Raw genomic sequence first — 24217 nt, 5'->3', positions numbered from 1 at the left:
AGTCCGCTGAACAAGGTTTTTCGGAAATTCCGTAAAACTGTCCGCTGAAACTTTGTTTCAGCGAACAGTCCCCTCGTGTGTAGGCTTGTTCGTCAAACTAAGTTCCGCGCATGCTCAGAAAGGATTTACACGCCGAAAGTTATAATGCAGTGTATAGGACGTTGTATTTTCCGTCCCGTCGTACGTGCCGTTCACGTCATCGCGCACGGTTTCAGCAAACTGTTCGTTCGTTGTGTGTGGGCAAGTCCGTCCATGCTAATTTTGAGCGGACTGTTTGCTGAAACTGTTTGACGGACAAAGTTGGGCGAACAGTCCCCGCGTGTGTATGCGGCCTAACGGGTAACCTACTTGGATTTACACCAGCAATGGCCCTTCTAAACATTAATCTAGACCCTTTTCCACCATCCTGATAGCCGCAAGACTTACAATAACCAAATTGTGGAAATCAATAGAAGCTCCCAATCTCACCGAAGTTATTGCGAGACTGAATATACAAGCTCATTACGAATTAATGCTAGCCAGGAAAAAAATATAACATAAATGGGTTTAAGAAATAATGGTATAATTGGATCATCCACCCAAAAGCTTCTAATCTGCTGAAAGAAATGTACCTACACTCTTAGATACTGGCAATATCCTCACTTTCCATCTCTCTAAAAATGTTACTATAAACTAACGTTTTCCTATACACAGGTTATTCACTTCCTAAGTAGGAATGATTTACAGTTTGATCCCACTGGGGTAAATAGGGCAGTATTAGTCATATGTCACACCAATTGAGAAACATGGTTGGTTGTTTGCTATGGTTATTATAACCAAATTACCAAATTGCAAATAATAAATGTTAATTAAGCATTACATCAACTATGAGAACATAAGGTGTGGTGTCTACTTTGTTTTGTTTTGTTTTCTCCCCGTATTATATGCTATATCCTCTTTAAACCAATAAAAAAATTTGAAAGGTTAAATAAATAAATAAATAAATAAATAATTAAAAAAAAAATGTTGCATATGATCTGATAATAGAAATCTGTTGAGCTTTACCACACTTACTAAGCTCTAGGGAAACAGTGCAACTGCAATTGCAGCATGCAGTCTATTTGTAGGCAGGTGACCTAATGCATTGTATGTTTATTTAGCTACTTGGCTTCCAGGACAGGGGGAAGGGGAATAATTCAATAATCTTTTGCTGCTTTCAATAAAACATGTTAGAAAGGCTTTTTCTGGGGTCTAGCCTCCCTACCGTGGGAGGTTTGGGTCCCGGGGGGAAGGGGGGGTGGGTGTCTTTGGGCTTGAGGGAGGAGGGGATCCTTGGGAAGCTTGAGGGGACCTCGGAGCTCCGACATATCCGGACACCCAAGACCATGGACAACTCCATTCGAGTTATGCCAGCTATGGACTTTCCCCTTAAGGATTACCTCTACAGGTACGTTGGGGCAGCCACAGTTAGGTGTAGTTAGGAGAAAGACGTTTATACATGTTGTGCCAAGTTTACAGTAAATGTTGTTTCAACTGTTTCAAGCCTAATTTGAAGTTATTCAAGGGGTCAAGAAGGTGTTGGGTCAAGAACCTGGGTCTGTAATAGGGCTATGGGGTATGTGTAACAACACCACAAAAGGTTAACTTGTGAGGCTAAGAAGAGGAGACGGTCACCATCGGCAACCAAAAGAAAAAACAGCTACAACAACCAGTTGTTTGGCGTGGTACTTGGTTGGGTGACATGTTCTCCAGTACTAAGGTGGTCAGTGCCCGGACTCCCTCCCTAGCTGTCCCTCTCCTCTGGTCAGCAGGAGCTGACTAGCATTATAAAGGTATAAGGCTTGATCACTAGGTATGGAAATAGTTAACCGGGACACATATGGAACCCATGCAGGGATTTATTCTGTTACTGGGAGTGAGGTAGCTGAGGTACGCTGGACTAGTGAGTGGGAAAGGGTTCTGCATGTCCCTCCAAATGCAACATATAAACCTGTACATTTGTGTGTATTGACATGGGACAAAACATCTTAGGGAGGAGCTCCGTACATTAGTGCTGCACACGAGTGGATCATTTCTTAGTCAACAAACTGTTTGCTTCCCTCTTAGATTGTAAGCTCTAATGAACAGAACCTTCCAACCTCTTGTACCAAATTGTATTGTTTACTGTAATGCCTTCTCTCATTTTGTAGAGCACTGCGCAACTATTGACGCTATATAAATCCTGTAAAATAAGAAATATAAATCAACCCCTAAATTTCTTCTCCTTTCACTGAACCAACTGTCTGTATTTTTTTTTTTAACCACTTGCCGCCCACCATATAGCAAAATGACGGTGGCAAAGTGGTTGTAATATCCTGACCGGACGTCATATGACGTGGTCAGGATATTAAGCGGCTGCCCGCCCCCGGGGGCGCGCATCGTGGCGATCGTTGTTGCGGGGTGTCAGTCTGACACTCTGCAACTATAATCTCAGTAAAGAGTCTCTGACAGAGACTCTTTACCATGTGATCAGCCGTGTCCAATCACGGCTGATCACAGTGTAAATAGGAAGAGCCGTGATCGGCTTTTCCTCACTCGCATCTGTCAGGGGCGAGTAGAGGAGAGCCGATCGGCTGCTCCTCTGACGGGGGGTCTGTGCTGATTGATTATCAGCACAGCCCCCCCGAGGATGCCCTCACTGGACCACCAGGGATGCCACCAGACCACCAGGGATGCCCAGCAACAGGTATGCCCCCCTAGACCACCAGGGATGCCAGTCAGTGCCCACAATGGATGCCAATCAATGCCCATAATGGATGTCAATCAGTGCCCACAATGGGTATCACTGATTGGCATGCATTATTGTTTGGCACTGATTGGCATCATCCCTATACAGTACTGTACACTACAATGCCCAACCGTGCCGCCTATCAGTGCCCATCCATGCCACCTATCCGTGCCCATCCATGCCCATCCATGCCATCTATCAGTGCCCACCCATGCCGCCTATCAGTGCCCATCCATGCCCATCCGTGCCGCCTATCCATGCCCATCCATGACACCTATCCATGCCACCTATCCATGCCACCTATCCATGCCCATCCATGACACCTATCCATGCCACCCATCCGTGCCACCTATCAGTGCCTATTTGTGCCACCTATCAGTGTCTATCTGTGTTGCATATCAGTGCCATCTATCAGTACTGCCTATCAGTGGCACTTCATTTATGCCACATCATTGGTGCCCATCAGTGCCGCCTTATCAGTGCCAGTCACTGCGGCCCTGTCAGTGCCCATCAGTGAAGGAGAAAACGTACTTATTTACAAAGTTTTGTAACTGAAACAAAAAAAAGTTTTTTTCAAAATGTTTGGCCTTTTTTAATTTGTTTAGCAGAAAATAAAAATCCCAGAGGTGATCAAATACCACCAAAAGAAAGCTCTATTTGTGGGAACAAAATGATAAAAATTTAGCTTGGGTACGGTGTAGCATGACCGCGCAATTGTCATTCAAAGTGTGACAGCGCTGAAAGCTCAAAATTCGTCTGGGCAGGAAGGTGTATAAGTGCCCGGTATTGAAGTGGTTAAGAATAATTATTATATTTGTTAACCACTTCCCACCCGTAGGACATCATATGACATCCTGGACTTTGAGTGGTGATATCTAAATGATGGTTGCAGCTACAGACATCATCCAGATATCTTTTTTTTTCAGCCGGCGATTCTTCACATGTAAAAGCCATGTTAGTGGTACATTCACCAGTGGATAAAGGGGGCAGCGCTTGGGAGACACTAATGGACAGGCCGCCACTAAAAAGAATATCACCCCCAAATCTCTTCTTCTTTCACTGAAGAAACTGCACTGTCTGTATTTTTTTTTTATTATTATAATTATAATGTTGAATATATCAATTATTTTGTGATGGCACACCCACTTTTTATTGCAAGTCTGCATTTCATATGTGCCTAATATTAAGGCACTGCCTTATTATTAGGTATAAATAAGAGCTCTAGGGAGATTGAATAAACACACTGTGTCAATTCATTGTTCTCTAGCGTCATCGGGATCACATCGACCATGAAGACTCCGCTGAGCTTGATATTGGTCATCTTCATCTCTGTTACTACAGGTGAGAATTCCGTAATAACTTTACATATTATTTGACCATGCATGATTTTCCTTATGATTCTTTAAAGAGTGTCTCTATAATGGAAGGAGAAAATTAAGAATAAAGAAAGAAAAAACTGCTTTCGCTAGCTTTTCGATTTCTTTTTTTCATGTTTTTCAAAGAAGAGACAACCATAGAATGAACAGGATGAATGCAAGCTAATTCTAATGCCGCGTACACACGACCGGACTTAGGTCCGACAGACTTTCGACGGAGTTCTGACAGAGTTCTGACGGACTTTCCGAATTAACAGACTTGGCCACACACAATCACACCAAAGTCCGACGGATTCGAAGGTGATGACGTACGACCGGACTAGAATAAGGAAGTTCATAGCCAGTAGCCAATAGCTGCCCTCGCATCGGTTTTTGTCCGTCGGACTAGCACACACACGAGCGAATTTCTCGGTAGGAACTGGGTCCGGCGGAGTTCTTTCGGAAAAAATTGAAACATGTTCCATTTCTAAAGTCTGTCACACTTTTGCAAATCAAAAGTCCGCTGCAGCCCACACACGATCGAATAGTCTGCCGGAATCATTCCGTCAGGCTTTTGATGTTGAAAAGTCCGGTCGTGTGTACGTGGCATTAAGCATTCTACTCAACCTCATTCTACTCAACCTTTTCAGTATGATACCAAGTGTAAATAAAGATTGGAAAGAAGCCCTGAGAAAAACTCATTTATTGGTTGCTTTAATGCAGAGTTGTTTTTTCTTTGAAGCTGCCAAACAGAGCCAACCTAAGGCCGCGTACACACGGGCGGACTGTCTGACGGACTTGGTCCGCTGAAACGTGTTTCAGCGGACAGTCCGCTCATGTGTGGGCTTCAGCGGACTTTTTCAGCGGACAGTCTGGCGGACTAAGTCTTTCGGAATTTCCGTAATATTGTCCGTCCAAACTTGGTTTCAGTGGACAGTCCGCTCGTGTGTAGGCAAGTTGGACGGACTAAGTATGGCGCATGCTCAGAAAGGATTTACACGGCCGAAGGTTGCATTGCTGTGTATTGGACGTCGTATTTCTAGTCCCGTCGTACGTGCCGTTCACGTCATCGCGCAAGCTTTCAGCAGACTGTCTGTTCATCGTGTGTGGTCAAGTCCGTTCATTCAAAAGTAGGACGGACTGTCTGTCGGATTGTCTGAAGGACTTAGTTGGCCAGACAGTCCGCCCGCGTGTACGCGGCTTTAGAATGAACAGAATGCATGCAAGCGTATTCTAGAGCATTTTAATCAATTGCATACACTTGGCTGTCAGTACGATGTCAAGGGCAAATATGCAATATAAAGGAGCTCAGAGAGAAATAGAAAATCATTTATTGGTACCTTTTCGTCTATGTAATTTTTTTATAAAAATAAATGCAAATTAAAAAAATAAAATATCCCAGTCTCCTCCCCAGAGTAGTACAGTGCCACTATGGCGATGCTACATTGGTCTGGTGACAGTATGTAAACATTTTTAATATACTGTCATGACTATGGTAATAAATATGGCTTGTTAACTGTTACCGGTTATACCAATAACCACACCCTTCCCTCTAATAACCACATAACACTGAAATGGTGTAAATTGGCTAACGCAGCCGTTTTATTAACCAATATAAATCTCATATATATTACCATAATAATTAACATAATTATAACCTTTTGGAACATAACATCCAGTTTATTCACTAACATGGAGCACAAGGTCACAATAGGCATAAAACCAGAACTCTATCTGCTAGTCACTTCTCAGACCTCCAGTCACAAAACCACCGACTTGGAGACAACTAGCAGGTACCCGTATACCAACTGGGAGCCTACCTCAGACGGGTCCCTTCACCATACTTTTTTGATGTGCCCATATGACCTAAAAGGATCCTGCACCCCAAGTGCCACAACCAACCCCCTTAGTTGCTTGAGACCCCCCAATACTAACACACAATGCCCACCAAATTTGTAGGGTGGGTGGGTGGGAAGCTGCTCACCCTCTCACCCCCTCGTGGTGACTGTCCCTCCACTTCCTCTCCAGCTCATTTCCTCCACCCAGATCCACCCCATTCCCCATAAAACACCGCGCAACCCTTGCTTCCTAGACCTCCCCCTTCACTTCACTTCCTGTAACCAATGCCCCCGTAACCCTGCCATGGAAGCCCTCCATTGATTTATTCAATAAAATGTAGCACAGGGTCCCAATAGGCATGAAACCAGAAATGTCCCTTCTAGTCACTTCTCAGGCCTCCAATCATGAAACCACTGACTCTGGGACAACTAGCAGTTACCCATATACCAACTGGGAGCCGTACCTCAGCCAGGTCCCTACACCATACCTTTTTGATGTGCCCATATGACCTAAAAGGACCTTGAACCCCGCCACCACCACTCAAACCTGACACCTTAGATTTGAGTGGACCTCTACACCCTCAGGGCCCTCTGAATACCCTCCTCCAAACCAAGACACCACATGTCGATCCCAATGGCATTCAAATGAACACTGTCCCCACATAAAATATCTCCAAGGTTCAACCTCCAACTAGTGGTGTCGCACCGCCAAACCTCCATTGCGCATCAGATTGTCACCTCCCAACTTACCTTAACCCTTGCCTTGTTAATGCTTGCAACTGACCTAACCCACTGCCATTGCGTACGAGCTACCATATCAGACCATATTATCAGCAAGTCCAGGTAATCTATTCAAAGCTGCAGGAAATCAAATTTAACATCCCGTATGAGCTCCCTCATGGACTGCAGCCCTAAATCGTTCCCCCCAGTGCAAGGCGTAGTGCCTTGCTCTGACGGAACTGCTCATCGTACCTGAGCCAGACCAGACCCTCATAAACGCGATAAGCTTCCCCGGTCACATCCAAATAGCAAAAGAGAGCAGAGCAATTCTCTGGCACCCTTTCCCCTATAACACTAGCTAAAATAGCAAATGCCTGAAGCCAATTTGTAAAGGATCGAGGAATGAGCCTGTATCTCCTCTTCTCGTCCTCCTTTTTCTTTCTGTCATCTAACTTACCTCTATCCAGATTTTTCCAGCGAAAGAAGGGAAAACATTTCGACATACTCACCCCTCCAAATTTTGCCCCGCACTTCCTGCTTGAGGTGTGCTCCCAGTGGCCCCTCAAAACAAATGTAGAGCTCACATTTGGCCGAGTTTACCAAACAAACCCGATCCACCTCTTTATTTAGCTCCTTACCTTGTCCACCGTCCGTCGCACCATCCTCCCTTGCTACTGGCACTTACGCCATCCCCACTCCTGAGACAGTTGGCGCCCCTGGAGCTGCTTGTGGCTGACCTGACAGTGTCCCAGTCCCCACTGATAACGTGCCACCAGCCACCGCCAAAGACCCCGTTACACTTGTACCCACACGAGGATGGGGGACCCAAGCACCATGGGCAGCCCAGCACTTGGTAACGGGGCCAGCCACCCCAAAACATCTTTCAAACCCACCAACAGCTGCGCCAGATCCTACGCGCCAGATCCTCACCTCCCAGAATCTACCGCCACCCCAGTTCCTGACACAGACACACCTTTTAACACTCTCCTCAGAACCCATTCCCCAACCACAGGCATACACACGTAAGACAAAGAGGGTTGGCCTAATGGCCGCTTACCAGGCTGCCGTGGAATTGGATCTCCACGAGCCATCATTGCGCTCTCCACCACTGCTGACACCTCCACTGGCTCCTCTTTACTCTCGTCTTCCATTTCCCCTTCAGATAGTCCTCACGATCATCCGCGCTGCTCCGGCCTGTTACACCTTGAGTCTGCTGGGCACCATTGCGGCCGCCCATGACATCACCATTAGCAATCTTCCAGGCGAGCCCAGGCTGTTCCCCATTATTGACTAGCTGGGTACTCGCCAACGCCTGGGGGGACGAAGCCACTCCAGGCACCAGGCCAGTTCTCGTGGACCTGTCTCTCCCCCGCCAAGCCGCCTGGGTGGCCGCAGAGCCATTCTCACGAGCAGTCCCCCGACCTGGGCACGCAGCCAGTCGGTGTCATGCACCGCCGCTGTCACCCGTAGATGGGCCATTAGGGTCTCTATGTCCCCCATGCTATGGATGAAACGAACGGAGCAGCAGCTGGGAAGTAAGCTGCTCACCCTCTCTCTCTCCCTTGTGGTGACTGTCTCTCCCCTTCCTCTCCGGCTCACTTCCTCACCCCAGCTCCACCCCATTCCCCATAAAACGCTGCACAACCCTTGCTTCCTACACCTCCCCCTTCCCTTCACCCCCTGTAACCAAGCCCCCATTAACCCTGTCATGCCGACCCTCCGTTGATTGCCTTTAGAACAAGTGCAGTGTCACTAGGTTAACATCATACTAAATGTGGTAGTGATTATGAAACAATGGCTGGCTGCTCTGATATCACTGTATGTCAGCACCACCAGCCATTATCTCTGATCACCACCACACCAGTCACAGTGTCCCTGATCACCTCCATACCAGTCATATTGTCCTTAATCACCACCACACCAGTCACAGTGTCCCTGATCACCTCCATACCAGTCATATTGTACCTAATCACTGCCGCACCAGTCACAATGTCCCTGATCCCCCCGATATCAGTCATATTATCCCACCAGTCACAGTGTCCCTGATCAGCTCCATGCCAGTCATATTGTGCCTAATCACCACCGCACCAGCCCCAATGTCCCTGATCCCCCCTATATCAGTCATATTATCCCACCAGTCACAGTGTCCCTGATCACCTCCAAACCAGTCATATTGTCCCTAATCACTACCACACCAGTCACAGTGTCCCTGATCACCTCCATACAGTCATATTGTCCCTAATCACTACCACACCAGTCACAGTGTTCCTGATCACCTCCATACTGGTCATATTGTCCCTAATCACTATCACACCAGTCACAGTGTCCCTAATCACCTGTATACCAGTCATATTGTCAATAATCACCACCACACCAGTCACTGTGTCCCTGATTTCCTCCATACCAGTCATGTTGTTCCTAATCACCACCACACCAGTCATAGTGTCCTTGATTACCCCTATATCAGTCATACTGTCCCTAATCACCACCATACCAGTCACATTGTCCTTAATCGCCACCACACCAGTCACAGTGTCCCTGATCCCCTCCATACCAGTAATTTGAAGTATGCCTATGATGTGCATGAGAAATATCATTAAGTTACAACTTTGTGTAAAAAAAATACATTTTCATTCCACATTTTCCAAAAACGTTTATGCTGCGCACACACGATCGGAATTCCGGCCAGAAAAAGACTGATGAGAGCTTTTCATCGGAAAATGCGACCATGTGTATGCTACATTGGAATTTAGCTGTCCGAAATTCCGCCAGCCAAAAATTTATAGCATGTTCTCAATTTTTCAGACTGAAATTCCGATCGTGTGTATGCAATTCCGACACGCCAAAAATCACGCATGCTCAGATTCAACTACGAGATGGAGGCTATTGGCTACTGGCTATTGAACTTCCTTTTTCTAGTCCCTTCGTACGTGTTGTACGTCACTGCGTTATAAACGATCAGAATTTGGTGTGACCGTGTGTAGGCAAGACAGCTTGAGCGGAATTCCGTCGGGGGAAAACCCATCAGAGCTTTTTCCGACGAGAATTCCGATCGCGTGTACGTGGCATTACTTGCAAAAAATGAAATATTCAAAAGACATATCATGTGATAGGTAGTCAGGAAATTAGATGCATAATTTATGCCCCTGGAATGTCTCAAGGTGCTCCTTGGATTGTGGGTCTCCCTATTTGGCAAAGCTGTGAAAAAGTCTCATACATATGGTATTGCCACACTCGGAAGGAGTAGCAGAATGTGTTTTTGGCTGTATTTGAACTAGAAATAGTTACTAAACTACAGTCACAGTGTCCTTGATTACCCCTATACCAGTCCTAATCACCACCGTACCAGTCTCATTGTCCTTAATCATCACCCCACCAGTCACAGTGTCCCTGATCACCTCCATACCAGTTAAATTGTTCCTAAAGCAGACTTCCTGATTGCTACCACACTAGTCCCCACTGTCCCCAGACCAGTGTAAGCCAACAACAGTGTTCCTGATCACCACCACACCCGTGCAGACTTGCCTCTGCCTGCTGCCTGTACTGACCCTGGCCCTGATATTATTTGTCACATTATAAATCACTAACAATTTTCAATGTTTTTCCTTTATTAATGCACAGTCTTCCTTATATTACAGAGGCACTGATCTGCCATTTCTGTGAGAATCTCTCAGGACCGGACTGTAATGACATGAAAAGTGAGATCTGCCCCAATGATGTCACAAAATGCTACACGAACCTCATGATGGAGAAATTTGGTAACCTAGATAATAGTTCTTTTTTTAACATCCACATCAGCTTAATCCACAGGCAGCTTAAATAGGGTTGTCACCTGTCCGGGATTCCCCCCGGATAGTCCGGGTTTTGAATCATGTGTCTGGGGTTTCAGTCCGCCTGAATCCAGACACAATATTCAGAAAAGAATGTGGCTTGCAACAGGGTCTGACAGGAGTGTGAGGGGGCACTATGTCAGCCACATTACTATTATCTTCGGAGCACCAATAGGTGTCCCAGGTCTGTTACAATCCTATAGTGTATGCTAAAAATAAAAATTGCTGAGTGCCGCTAAAGTGTTCAGGTTTGGCTTGAAGAAAAAGTGGCAACCCTAAGCTTAACACGTCAATGAGACAGAAGTTGAATCTAATGCAATTTTACTCCAACTAATTGAAGTACAAGTAGGATGTTTTTCCAGTCTTTTGAAGTGTAATTGAAATGTATAGATAGCCTCTACAATCAAAATGAATAAATGAGTAAGATCAAGTAAGGGTTGTACCATCATCCAGAATTTTTATCAATAAGGGGGTCGGGAGCCTGGTCCCCAGCCAGGTCTCACCAAGGAAGCTAGGGGGCAAATGGACTATCCCGGTACAATTCAATGAAGGTCAATTCAAATATATGAACAATCGTGTAAAATAGTACAAAGTTTATTGATACATAACACATGACAGAAATGTCAATAGAAGATTAAAAAATAGGTGACAGTCCATGTGTGTCACCAAGATAATACTCCCCTGACGGGGCAGATCACAGTGGGATAGTTGGTCACAGGCAGCATTTCAACTAGTTTCGTGGACTGAACCGCTTCATCAGGAAAATATCTGCAATTTAATTAGCACATGATCAATAACAATGTAATTAATCACATACAGCAAAAGAGACAATATTTACAGCAATATATGAATTAAACAATGTACAACTCTTATATGGGAACAGATGAGGTCCGGCCCCTTTTCGGATGCTGGGAACCTGAATTCCAGCGGCAGGAGTGTATTTTTGATGCACCTGATTAAAGCCATAGGCTCTAATAGGCTTCAAAAAAGGCGAAGTACAAGCGCAGAGCATTGCGCCAGGAGTCAGCCCAGATGTGTTAGAAAAGTGAATGAATATTTGCTTTTTCTAACATGCAACCACCTCTCAGCCAATCAGGAAGCACGGGTGTGCTACCCATAACCTGCACAGTGGCAGCATTTGATGGGGCATAGTGGCTGCAATTGATGGGCACAGTGGCGGCATTTGATGGCGCAATGGCTGAATTTGATGGGCACAATGGCTGCATTTGATGGGCACAGTGGCTGCGTTTGATGGCACAGTGGCTACAATTGATGGGCACAGGGGCTGCATTTGATGGGCACAGTGGCTGCAATTGATGGGCACAGTAGCTGCAACTGATGGGCACAGTGGCTGCAACTGATGGGCACAGTGGCTGCAACTGATGGCACAGTGGCTGCAATTGATGGGCACAGTGGCTGCATTTGAGGGGCACAGTGATGCAAATTCTGAGCTCCAGATGCCACTGTAATTATCCAACATAAATCACCAATCAATCAATCCTTATTGGCTCCATTGTGTTCCTAATATATTTATGTGCTTGGGGGTCTATTTGTAAAAAAAATAAAAAATATGCATAGCATTTCACCCAGTTGGCGTGCACATACATTCGTTCTATGCAAATGGGGCAAAAGATAAGTGTATTGTATTTGTACTGTCTATCCTCAAGTTATAATAATAATAATAATCTCATGTTGAATAGAAAACTTATATTCAGTATGATTTAGGACTTCATTCATCACCTTTTTGTTGGCTGTTTTGGTTTTGTATTAGCACGGTCTCTTATGATTGTTATTAAGCTATTTCCTGTGTTGACTCAATGTATTCCACTAAATTTTATAAAATCAAAAAAAAAAAGACTGCATTGGCCACTAGATGGTGCTAAGTACCATGAATGAAATTCTTATACTACTTAGCTCCCTCTGTTGGCCAGTTGTGGTATTTTGGCATAAACATGTACTTTCACTGAATAGATTGCTATGCAAATTTTTTTTTTTTTAGAAATAGACCCCTTGGTGTTTGTTGTAGGTATTGGGGATATATCACTGTACTGTGCATTTGTGCAACCGCATTCAGCTCTTTTATATGATTTATTTTTATATTCAAAATATTAAATGATATATAGGGGGTGAAAACCACGTACTAGCGGTGTGCTAATTTTCTGTTGTCTCTGGGCTTTTTTCTTTTTTGTTGGAGTGTTTATGGATGATGAAGCACCCACCTAATTACCACTTACCACCCACCCACCCATTCACTGCAGGCGGTGGCAACTCCAGGCTAAGTAATGTACTGTATGGGTACACAGCTTACATCCTGGTTTTAGGGCACGCAATTGGTGCCCCTTGCTAATCTATGCTGTGATTAGACACAGCCCGACTCTGTCAGCAGGTTGCAGCCAATGATTTTGGCTGTATACCTGCTGATTGACTGTGGCCAATCACAGCACAGACCTCTGTGTGTTTGTAAACAGAACACAGGATCTGGCTGGTTTTTCCCTCCCTGAGCTCTATCCGTTCAGGGAGAGAAGCCAGCCTGATTCTATGTGAATACAAGCAGCACATATACACTTGTTGGGCACATTTAACCCCTTGATTGACTTGCACAGTTAACCCTTTAATTGTACAGTGACAGTGTACAGTATTATCACTAATTACTGCATTGGTATCACTAGCAACTTCAGTGTCAGTTAGTCAGCTAGAGTCCCTCCCAGCCAGTGTCAGTTAGCACCAGAATTCACGCCACAATATGACAGGCCATCAAGCTATAAGTCACTAAGCACCGCCATTACAGTATAGTGTCTGTATGGTCAGAACTAGTGTCCCCAATAGTATAGTGTCCCCAAAAGCGCAGTGTTAGATTTTTTTTACCAAAGACATGCAGCAGAATACATTTTGGTCTAAATTTATTAACCACTTCCCGACCGGTGCACGCCGATGTACGTCGGCAGAATGGCACGGGCAGACAAATTGGCGTACAGGTCCATTTGTATTTGCCACCCTGCCATCGAGTGCCGGTCGGGACCCCCGTGAGTCCGGTCGCGGGTCCCGCAGACTCGATCGCCGCGGGGATACCCGAGATCATCTCACGGGGAGGCTGAACGAGGAGATGCCGATGTAAACAGCATCTCCCCGTTCTGCCTAGCAACAAGTGACACTGATCTCTGCTCCATGTGATTGGAGCAGAGATCAGTGTTCACTAACACACAGCCCAGCCCCCCACAGTTAGTAACACGCCCCTAGGAACACTTAACTCCTACACTGCCACCCCCTGGTTAACCCCTTCACTGCCAGTGTCATTTACACAGGAATCAGTGCATTTGTATAGCACTGATTGCTGTATAAATGACAATGGTCCCAAAAATGTGTCAAAAATGTCCGATGTGTCCTCCATAATGTTGCAGTCACAATAAAAATAAAATAAAAATAAAAATTAATAAAAATGCCATTAAACTATCCCCTATTTTGTAAACGCTATAAATTTTGCGCAAACCAATCAATAATCGCTTATTGCGATTTCTTTTACCAAAAATATGTAGAAGAATACGTATCGGCCTAAACTGAGGGGAAAAAAAATTATATATTTTTTTTATTATTAAAAAAGTAAAAAATAATGTGTTTTTTCAAAATTGTCGCTCTATTTTTGTTTATAGCGCAAAATAAAAGCCGCAGGGGTGATCAAATACCACCAAAAAGTGGTCTGGTCTTAAGCCAGCAAAATGGTCCGGTCTGAAAGTGGTTAAGAAATTTGATTTCTATTGGAAATGTTTTATAACAGAAAGTAGAAAATATTTCTCAAACTTTTTGGTCTTTTTTTTATTTATATAATACACAATAAAAAAAAAAAAAAAAACTGTGGTGGTCAAATAGCACCATGAGAATGCACTATTTGTGCGAAAAATAATCTATACATTTTATTTGCATACAGTGTTGCATGACCGAGCAATTGCCAGTTAAAAAGGAAGTAAACCCTGATGGGCTTACTTCTTCTTTGTCTCCCTGTAAAGCATAATGTAGCCCATTATGTGTCACTTACCTGACACAGGAGCCAGCGATGTCCCCTGTAGTACGGAGCGTCCATCTTCTTTTGGGTGTCACTGCTCCAGCCACTCACACCGCCGGAGCAGCGATGACGTCACTCCCGCGCATGCGCACTGGAGCCGCCGCTAACGGCACATCACCGTTAGCGGCGGCATGCTGCTAACGCCGATAGTACACCTGCGCGCCGCTGTCTAGACAGCGATGCCTGTCTTTTAATAAATATCTCCTAAACCGTGTAGGTTTAGGAGATATTTCTTGGACCTACAGGTAAGCCTTAATCTAGGCTTACCTGTAGGTCAAAGTGTGTTGTAAGGGTTTACAACCACTTTAAAGTAGGGCAGTGCCGAATAGCAAAAAAGGCCCTGGTCATGAAGGGGGTAAATCCTTCCAGAGGTCAAGTGGTTAAGGTGAGACCAAACTGGTTCCTAAAAAAAAAAAAAGTATAAGGACCTAAGACATTTTTACTTTTAATAAAAAGAATAGCAAGCAAAATCTAAAACAAATCTTCACATTTCCCTCCTTAAGTTGTTACAAAGCCCACAATAGTAAAATCAGTCTGTATATGCAGTAAAGGATGCTTGTTATACTCATTGTGTAACGTAAGGGGTTAATCCTCCACAAAAAGTAAAAAAGGTTGTTTGATCCTGTGTTCTCTGATCCTCCCCTTCTTCCACTGTCCCCAATCCATCTCCTGATACGAGCCTTCTGAGTCACTTTGCACATGCTCAGTTTGGTGTGTATAGTTAGAGAGTTTTTCATTTTTTTTTTCTTGGGAGGGTGCATGTGATCAACACAGGGCCAATCAGCACTGGCCAGACAAAGGGTCAGGGGTCCTGAAGCCTCATAGGACAGTCATAGGAGAATGAAAACTCCTCCTATAAGCTTTAACCAGACACTGATGGAAGTCACAAGACTGCTACATACTGCTGATAAGAAAAGGTATTTAGCAGTTTATATTTGCTAAAAGAATTGCATTTCCATGTCCTGTGTACTGTGGGAGACCAGATATAGTGACTGCAGAGTCCGGGGTTAAATAGCACTTTAAGGTCGATTAATATGTATTGCTTCATTGATTCTCCACCAGGATCTCTTTCCGTTTACCAGACTACAAGAGGATGTCAAAAGGGAAAAGATTTGTGCTCTGGTACCTTTAACATGAGCTCGGGGAATGTGGAGGTGCATAGCGTGACTACGTGCTGCGAGGGCGACAACTGCAATACCGACCAGCTGAAAAGTAAGTTGGAAAACCACAGGGGAAAAAAAAGTACATACGAGGGTGCAACCAATGAAAAATGGAAAGCAGATAAAACCTTTTTAACCACTTGCTTACTGGGCACTTAAACCCCCCTCAGTCCCAGACCAATTTTCAGCTTTCAGCGCTGATGCATTTTGAATGACAATTGCGCGGGCATACAACACTGTACCCAAATGAAATTTTTATCATTTTTTTCCCACAAATAGAGCTTTCTTTTGGTGGTATTTAGTTACAGCTCGGAGTTTTATTTTTTGCTAAACAAACAAAAAAAGATGCAAAAAAAAAAAAAAAAAAAAATCATGTTTTAATAGTTTGTTATAAAATTTTGCAAACGGGTCATTTTTCTCCTTCATTGAAGTGCGCTGATTAGGCGGCACTGATAGGCTGCATTGGTGGGCACTGATGGGCTGCATTGGTGGGCACTGATGGGCTGCATTGGTGGGCACTGATAGGCTGCACTGGTGGGCACTGATAGGCATAGTTAAGGCGGCACTAATAGGCACAGATAAGGCGGCACCGATGGGCACAGATAAGGCGGCACTGATGGGCAAAGATGGGCACAGATAAGATGGCACGGATGGGTGGCACGGATAAGTGGCACGGATGGGTGGCACGGATGGGCACTGATAGGTACCACAGATAGATGGGACTGATGGGCACTGATAGGTGGCACTGATAGGTGGCTCTGATAGGTGGCACTGCTGGGCACTGATGGGCGGCACTGCTGGGCACTGATGGGCGGCACTGCTGGGCACTGATGGGCGGCACTGGGGTGCAGCACCTTTGAGGCAGATTTTGGGTGGCACTGTGGGTGGCACTGCTGGGTGGCACTGTGGGTGGCACTGTGGGCACTGCTGGGTGGCACTGTGGGCACTGCTGGGTGGCACTGTGGGCACTATGGGCACTGCTGGGTGGCACTGACAGGGGGGCACTTACTTTATTTCAGGATGGCACTGCGGGTGGCAGGTGGGCACTGGCAGGGGGCAGGTGTCCGTTTAAATTGCTGGCCGTGATCGGGACTGATGTCCCGAACACGGCCGCCGGCGATCGGCTTTTTTTTTTTCTCCTCGCGCTGTCAGCGCGAGGAGGAATACTAGCCGATTACCGGCTCCGTTTTATCACATGATCAGCTGTCATTGGCTGACAGCTGATCACGTGATAAGGGGTCGGGATGGACCCCTTACACGGATCGGTGATCAGGCGAGTCTCACGGACTCGCCGATCACAGAGCGCGCCGCGCGCGCCCCTCAGGGGGCGCGCAGGCCGCTCGTATCCGGGATGACGTCAATAGACGTAGTCCCGGAAATGTGGGTCCGCGCTATTGCCGTCATTTTGCAATAACGCGGTACCCAAGTGGTTAAAGGGAGTCTAAATCAATAACATAAATAAGCTGAAGTTTAATCCTCTTAATTGTTGCCTTTTTTATTGGTCCCGCCTTTCTAGCCACATCAACACACTAATTATAAAAAAAATTCCCTCTTGAGTGCATGTTTTTTATTTTTTATAGCTTGTGTTTCTTTATATACAGTACATATCCACATTTATTTTAACAGTGATAAATGTTTGCTTTTTCTCTTTATACATTATTCGGAATACTATTTTACTATGTTGTTTTATGGTTTTGGTCACGGGTTTTGATTAAATATTTTTTATTCATTTTAAATAGTTAACAAACAAATATGGAAAAAAAAAACTGATTTGTATAACCATTAAAAACTTGTACTTGCCACACAAAGAGGAAAATAAAATAAAAACAAAACAACAAAAACAAACAAACAGAAAAAAAAGGTATATATCTCAAATCCCCATTCTTTTTTCATAATCCCCCACCTTGTTCCCCTTACCCGCTTCCATTCCGGGCCAAAAGTGGCATTCCTTTCCTGCGAGTAAAAATCATCATTGCTAGAAAATGACTCAGAAGCCCCAAATAGTATGTGTATATACATATATATATATTTTTTTTTAGCAAAGACCCAAAGGAATAAAAGCCATTGCAATTTTTTATGTCACATGGTATTCGCGCAGCAATTTTTCAAATGTGATTTTTTTGGGGAAAAAAACACTTTCATGAATTTTAAAAAAAAAACACTAAAATTAGCCTAATTTTTTTGTATAACGTGAAAGTTGGTGTTATGCCCAGTAAATAGATACCTAACATGTCACGCTTGAAAATTGTTCACACTTGTGGAATGGAGCCAAACTTCAGTACTTAAAAATATCCATAGGCTAATGCCGCGTACACACAACCGGACTTTTCGACGGACTTGGTCTGGCGGACTGGAATCCGTCGGACAATTCGATCGTGTGTGGGCTCCAGTGGACTTTTTCTTCCCAAAAGTCCGGCGGACCTAGAAATGAAAACTTGCTTCAAATCTTTCCAACGGACTCGAGTCCGGTCAAAAAATCCAGTCATCTGTGTGCTAGTCCGATGGATTAAAAACGACGCTAGGGCAGCTATTGGCTACTGCCTATGAACTTCCTTATTCTACGTCATCACGTTCGAATCCGTCTGACTTTTGGAGTGATAGTGTGTGGCCAAGTCCGTTAGTTTGAAAGTCCGGGGGACCTCAGCTGCAAAGTCCGTCGGATTGTCCGCCGGACAAAGTCCGACCAAAGAGTCCGATCTTGTGTACGCGGAATAAATGTTTACAGGTTAAATGTTTAGAGTTAGGTCTTGTGCTAGAATTATTGCTCTCGCTCTAACATTTGTGGTGATACCTCACATGTGTGGTTTGAATGTCGTTTACATATGCAGACGCGACCTACATATGCGTTTGCTTCTGCATGCGAGCATGAGGGGACGGTGGCATGTTAATGTTTTTTTTTTATTATTGTTTTTTTATTTACATTTTGTTATTTTTACACTTTCTCTTAAAGAGGAAGTAAACCCTGATGGGTTTACTTCCTCTTTCATTCCCTGCAAAGGCAAAGCATAATGGACTACTGTGCATCACATAGTAGCCCATTGTGTGTCACTTACCTGACACAGGAGCCAGCGAAGTCACCACTGTCCCCTGTAGTCCGGCGCATCCATCTTTTCAGCATGCGCACGGGAGCCGACACGCGCGGCAGCTCCGTTGTTGGAAATGCCGCGCTCAGTGCGACTGCGCGCCGCTGTCTACGGCGCATGCGCCGTAGACAGCGGTGCCTGTCTTCGGGCAAATATCTCCTAAGCCGTATAGGTTTAGGAGATATTTCTTGGACCTACATGTAAGCCTTAATCTAGGCTTACCTGTAGGTCAAAGTGGTTTGTAAGGGTTTACAACCACTTTAATTTTTGATCTTTTTTTATTTTTATTTTAGCACATTTATTCACATTTATTTGAACACATTTTACTCAGCCAATCAGGAGGGAAAGACCCAGCAGAGCTTCAGCTCTCATGCACATTGCTGGATCAAGATGAGGCTTAGATAAGTATAAGCCCTTGTACACATGGTCGGAGATTTCCACAACCAAATCCGTCGGATTTTGTCCAACGGATCTTGTCCGAAACTGTTGCATACACACGGTCGGACAAAGTTGTCGGAAAATCCGATCTTTCAGAACGTGATGACGTAATTTCGTTACGATGGGACTACGTTCAAGCTAGTAGCCAATAGCTTTGATGTAGGAATTTGATCTGAGCATGCGTGGCAATTTGTCTGATCGGAATTCTCTACACGTGATCGGAGTATGTCCGATCGGAGCATTTTGTCGGATAATATTTCCGGCAAGTTGGAAAATTTGGTCCGACGGATATTCCGACGGAAACAGTCCGATGCAGACCAAACACAGTCGGAATATCCGACAAAATGCTCCGATCGGACACATTCCGTCAGAATCTCCGATCGTGTGTACAAGGGCTTAGGGGGGCTAAGGGGGGAGCTGCACACATGAAGATAAAAAAAAACATTGACCCATTACAACCACTTTAAAGTACATCTAAAGCCAAATCTTTTTATTATTAGTTTGGATTGGGTAGTGAATGCTCAGAAGCCCGTCATGTTTTTATATGGGGGAAATAAGCATCTGGACACTCAATTATTAAAAGGGGATCCCAGATTCTGATAAGCCTCATGCTCACAGACCCCCACAACTACCAGCCAGGGTTGTGTGGAAGAGGCCTCTGTCCTCATCCTCATCAACATGACCCTCCTATGTTGAGGGAATGTGGTCTGGTATGGTTCAGGAGAGTGAGGAGACTTCTGAACTGGACTTACTTTCTTCCTAATGTGGTGGCCCATGCCTGGGCAACTGTAAGTAGTAGGCCTCTTGATCCTTCAGAAGAGGGGCGGGAGGTGTTGGTGCTTTTACTTTGCTGACTGTTGCGTTATAAGAGGTGCAGCGACTCCCTCTGGGAGTGTGGGCTCACATTAGCGCACATTGGGCCTGAAACTGGCTAACGGAGCCCAGAAAGCTAAATATTATACCAACGTTCACCTTACCCCACTTACACTGTCATACAGGAGCCTTTGCGTGTGTTTTCAGATATAAGCGAGCCGTGGCAATGATAAACCTTGGAGGGCACGTCTTTCAAATCCAGTGACCATGCTGGCCAGGGGCGGACTGACAACTCATGGGGCCCCCGGGCAATAGGAGACTATGGGGCCCCCCAGGCAATCAGAGATTATGGGGCCACACAGTATACACACACACACACACACAGTATACAATCACACAGTATACACAGACGTGTTTCTATTGGCTGAGAAGGTACTGGAGAGGTGGGACAGCTATAATCTCGGGATTTTTAGACCAAAAGGATGTCGGTAAGGGACATTTCAGAAATAGATGTAAAAAAAATACAGATTTTTACATACTGTCCCTGGTTTTACTGAGGCTGGCAACTCTGATGGGGCCCCCTAGTGGCGCGGAGCCCTCGGGCAGTGCCCGAGGGGGCGAATGGTCAGTCCACCCCTGATGCTGGCCAGTAGTTATAGTGCTAACTATAGCAATATTTCAAAACAGCTGGAAAACATGGGGAAGATCGAATCAGTGTTGATACTGTCATACTTCAAGGCTGAAAAAAATAAATCCTTGTGCATAACTTAAAACCTAAATTGTATCTCTAGCCAAAACTTTTTTTGATATGAAGAGAGTAGTGAATGGTCAGGAACTTTGTATATTTTTTAGTTTTTTTAAATGAAGAAGAGAGGTTCTTGGGCTTTTTAAATGCTTGAGAACAATGGCATTGTCTGGGCTTTGCCCTTGATAATTTTCATGTAAAATATATTTGCTGTAAAGAGAGTACATCTTATATAATGCACCAAATATTCTGTCCTCATAGTTGTGACCTCGGAAGACTTAAAGGAGAATGGGGTGACGTGTCCGGCGTGTACTATAAAGGAAAAGGAATGCGAATCAGAGAACTACAAATGCACAGGAACTCAGACTCAATGCTTTGAATTCTCTGGTGGACTCTATAATGGAGGTAAGAAGCGACCATTCATTAGCTAAAAATAATACTAATTATGGATGAGCAAAATTGACTGTTTTTTTTTTATTTATGGGGGAACATTTTGTGATTTGGGCCTAATTTCATTATTTTGGGGAAATTCATTGTTTCCTAAGGTCAAGGTGAAATTGAAGGGGGATTTGGTGCTTTTTAGGGGTGCAATTGGCTTCAAATCGCTCCCCTGGGTTACAAAAGCTCCTTTCAGCTATTCTGCCAAGAATGTTCCCCCTGGAGAGCTACCATCCCCACCCCCAGGCGTACCTAGGGTCTCCAGTGCACTTGGCAAGAATCTGCATCGGATCGGCGCCCCCCCCCCCCCCCCCCAAGTTTGGTCCCAATGCAATGCGAATTCAGCCATACAATCTGTATGGCTGCATTCGCATTGCACAGACATCGCATGTGATTTGCACTGCAGTCTGGTGTAAATCACATGCGATTTTGGACATCGCATACATGTGAACCAGCCCTAAATGTACATTAGTTTATGCATCATTACATGTGTTTTTTTACATTTGATGTTTCTAACAGAGTTTCACTGTCATAAAGGTGTAAATTCAAATACAATCGTCAATTCAGTTGTGACCTACCTACCTAACTTCACGGGAGTGTATGGTGTAGTGGTCAGTGTATAGTGTAGTAGTCCCTTCCCTTCCTACAATAGTACTGACCTACCCAATTTCTAAACTGACCTACCTGATTCCTACATTGACCACTACACACTGACCACTACACACTGACCACTACACTACAGTTCCCTTTTAGGCTGAGGAGGTAGCAGGACCCACAGAAGACTGGTGTGCTGATTAGGGGATTAATGTGGATGGTGTATGTATCCACTGCTGTGGGAGTACTGGCAAGGGAGTGGAGCTTGTTTTTGTTCCTGTGACCACTGGAGAGAGGAAGGAAAGGATCCCCGATTCCACACATCCACGTGAGTGGTGCGATGGTAGGAAAGATAACCTCAGCCTGGGTTCCCACCAGGCCATGCCTTCAATGCGTTTCGCTACGCCCCTCAGAGCTTAGTCATGGGGAATTTAGTCATTGACTAAGGAGGTATCAAGAGGCAGGCTGCACCGCGTTCCAGCCAATGGGTGCGCTGTACATTACTTTCAGCTGGCTTTCTGTGTTGTGGCATGGAGCTGCTCAGCAAAGAAGCTACATTAGTGATTGAGGTGAGGAAGGAGAAAGTTTATTATGCCAAACTACCATGTACTTCTATGTGCCTGTCCCCCCACCATCCTGTCTCAGCGTCTTCCCTCCCAGCAGCCAGGAATAGCCCAGCTCTGATCATAACCCCCCTTCACCAACCCTCCTTACCCCCCCTTCTCCATCACCCCCCCAACTCTGTTCACCCCCTCTCTTCTCCATCCCCTAACTCTGCTGAACCCCCCTCTTCTCCATCCCCACCCCAACTCTGCTCAACCCCCCTTTTCTTCATCCCCCAACTCTGCTCAACCCCCCTCTTCTCCATCCCCCAACTCAGCTTAACTCCCTCTTCTCCATCCCCATCCCAATTCTGCTCATCCCCCATCTTCTCCATCCCCACCCCAAATCTGCTCAACCACCCTCTTCTTCATCCCATCCCCCAACTCAGCTTAACCCCCTCTTCTCCATCCCCGCCCCAACTCTGCTCAACTCCCCTCTTCTCCATCCCCACCCCAACTCTGCTCAACCCCCCTCTTCTTCATCCCCCAACTCTGCTCAACCCCCCTCTTCTTCATCCCCCAACTCTGCTCAACCCCCCTCTTCTTCATCCACCAACTCTGCTCAACCCCCCTCTTCTCCATCCCCCAACTCAGCTTAACCCCCTCTTCTCCATCCCCATCCCAATTCTGCTCAACCCCCTCTTCTCCATCCCCTCCCCCAACTTAGCTTAACCCCCTCTTCTCCATCCCCACCCCAACTCTGCTCACCTCCCCTCTTCTCTATCCCCTCCCCCAACTTTGCTCAACCCCCCTTCTCCATCCCCACTCCAACAATCTCTCTCTCTCTTCCCCCCATAGTCTCTTTCCTCCTCTCTCCCTGTATCCTTTTTCCTTTCTCTCTCCCTCCATCTTTTTTCTTTCTCTCTCTCTCTCTCTCTCTTTCTCTTTCTTTTTTCCTCCCTCCATCTTTCTCTCTTCCTCTCTCTTTCTCCCTCCTTCTAACCCTAGTTTTCTTTTTTATTTCCCTATATAATATTACCACATTCTCCACTATGTAAGTAATCTCAGACTCTATTTAACCACACAATCTTTAAGCCACGCCCAATATTTAGCGTGGTTTAAACCACGCCCATTTGTCACCACATCGCACTTCACATGACACATTTTTCTTCTCCTTCTAGACCATGCCTGCAAATGAATACCCCGCCCCCTCATTAAAATACTCAGTTTACAGAAAAAAAAGTGTCTCTAACATTTTTTTTCGAATGTTGGCAACTATTTAATACCTATAATTTAATTTTACAGATGGATATGATGACTGGACATTCATGGGATGTACCACCAAACAAGTCTGCGATTATCTTAAGACCCATGGTGAATATGATGTACAGTTCTTAAAGAAAGGCTCCAAGATAAAATGTACTTAAAATAGGCACTAAAGGCCACATATAGGAGACGTGCTAAAATGATGTCATTAAAGGAGAATTCAGATTAAGGAAAAATTGCTTTACCTCTGCTTGTCTCTTATACAGCTTTGTAAGAGTGGGACACTGTCCAATCCCATTGAGTACCTATGTTTTCCAAATAAAATTTCAATGCAAGATACACATTTTTTGTAGTAGACTTTAAGTGTGTATGTGTTTAAAGAAAAATACATGTATGTGTTTAAATCAGGGGTACATGGGGGTAAGGTTACATCTGTGGGTGCAGGTATAAAAATAATTGGTCCAGAAAGGCTGTGGTATGGCTGTCATGCCACGTACACACGATCGGAATTCTCGTCGTAAAAAGCTCTGATGGTTTTCCCATTGGAATTCTGACGGAATTTCGCTCAAACTGTCTTGCCTACACACGGTCA

The 24217-nt window shown here is 45.0% G+C and overlaps 1 protein-coding gene across 1 annotated transcript; it reads left to right on the top strand.

Moving 5' to 3' along the window:
* Nucleotides 1–4035: 4035 nt before the first annotated feature.
* Nucleotides 4036–23901, top strand: LOC143933131 (phospholipase A2 inhibitor and Ly6/PLAUR domain-containing protein-like). Its single transcript, XM_077456067.1, has 5 exons — nt 4036–4087; nt 10298–10417; nt 15609–15758; nt 21047–21190; nt 23665–23901. Exons 1-5 carry the CDS (start codon nt 4036–4038, stop codon nt 23784–23786), a joined length of 588 nt encoding a protein of 195 aa, XP_077312193.1. The 3' UTR covers nt 23787–23901.
* Nucleotides 23902–24217: the final 316 nt, after the last annotated feature.

The sequence above is a fragment of the Lithobates pipiens genome, unplaced genomic scaffold, assembly GCF_037356315.1.
Source record: "Lithobates pipiens isolate NorthernLeopardFrog02 unplaced genomic scaffold, aLitPip1_a1.2 Scaffold_27, whole genome shotgun sequence".
Taxonomy (NCBI): domain Eukaryota; kingdom Metazoa; phylum Chordata; class Amphibia; order Anura; family Ranidae; genus Lithobates; species Lithobates pipiens.
Note: the sequence above shows the minus strand (reverse complement) of the source record. Positions and strands in the feature narration are given on the sequence as shown.

Excerpts from the sequence above, each read along its gene's own strand:
- LOC143933131 (XM_077456067.1), top strand. The coding sequence starts at position 4,036 with ATGAAGACTCCGCTGAGCTTGATATTGGTCATCTTCATCTCTGTTACT. Across the intron at positions 10,418-15,608 it reads CCTCATGATGGAGAAATTTG|GATCTCTTTCCGTTTACCAG; the intron begins GTAACCTAGATA and ends ATTCTCCACCAG. Across the intron at positions 15,759-21,046 it reads CAATACCGACCAGCTGAAAA|TTGTGACCTCGGAAGACTTA; the intron begins GTAAGTTGGAAA and ends CTGTCCTCATAG.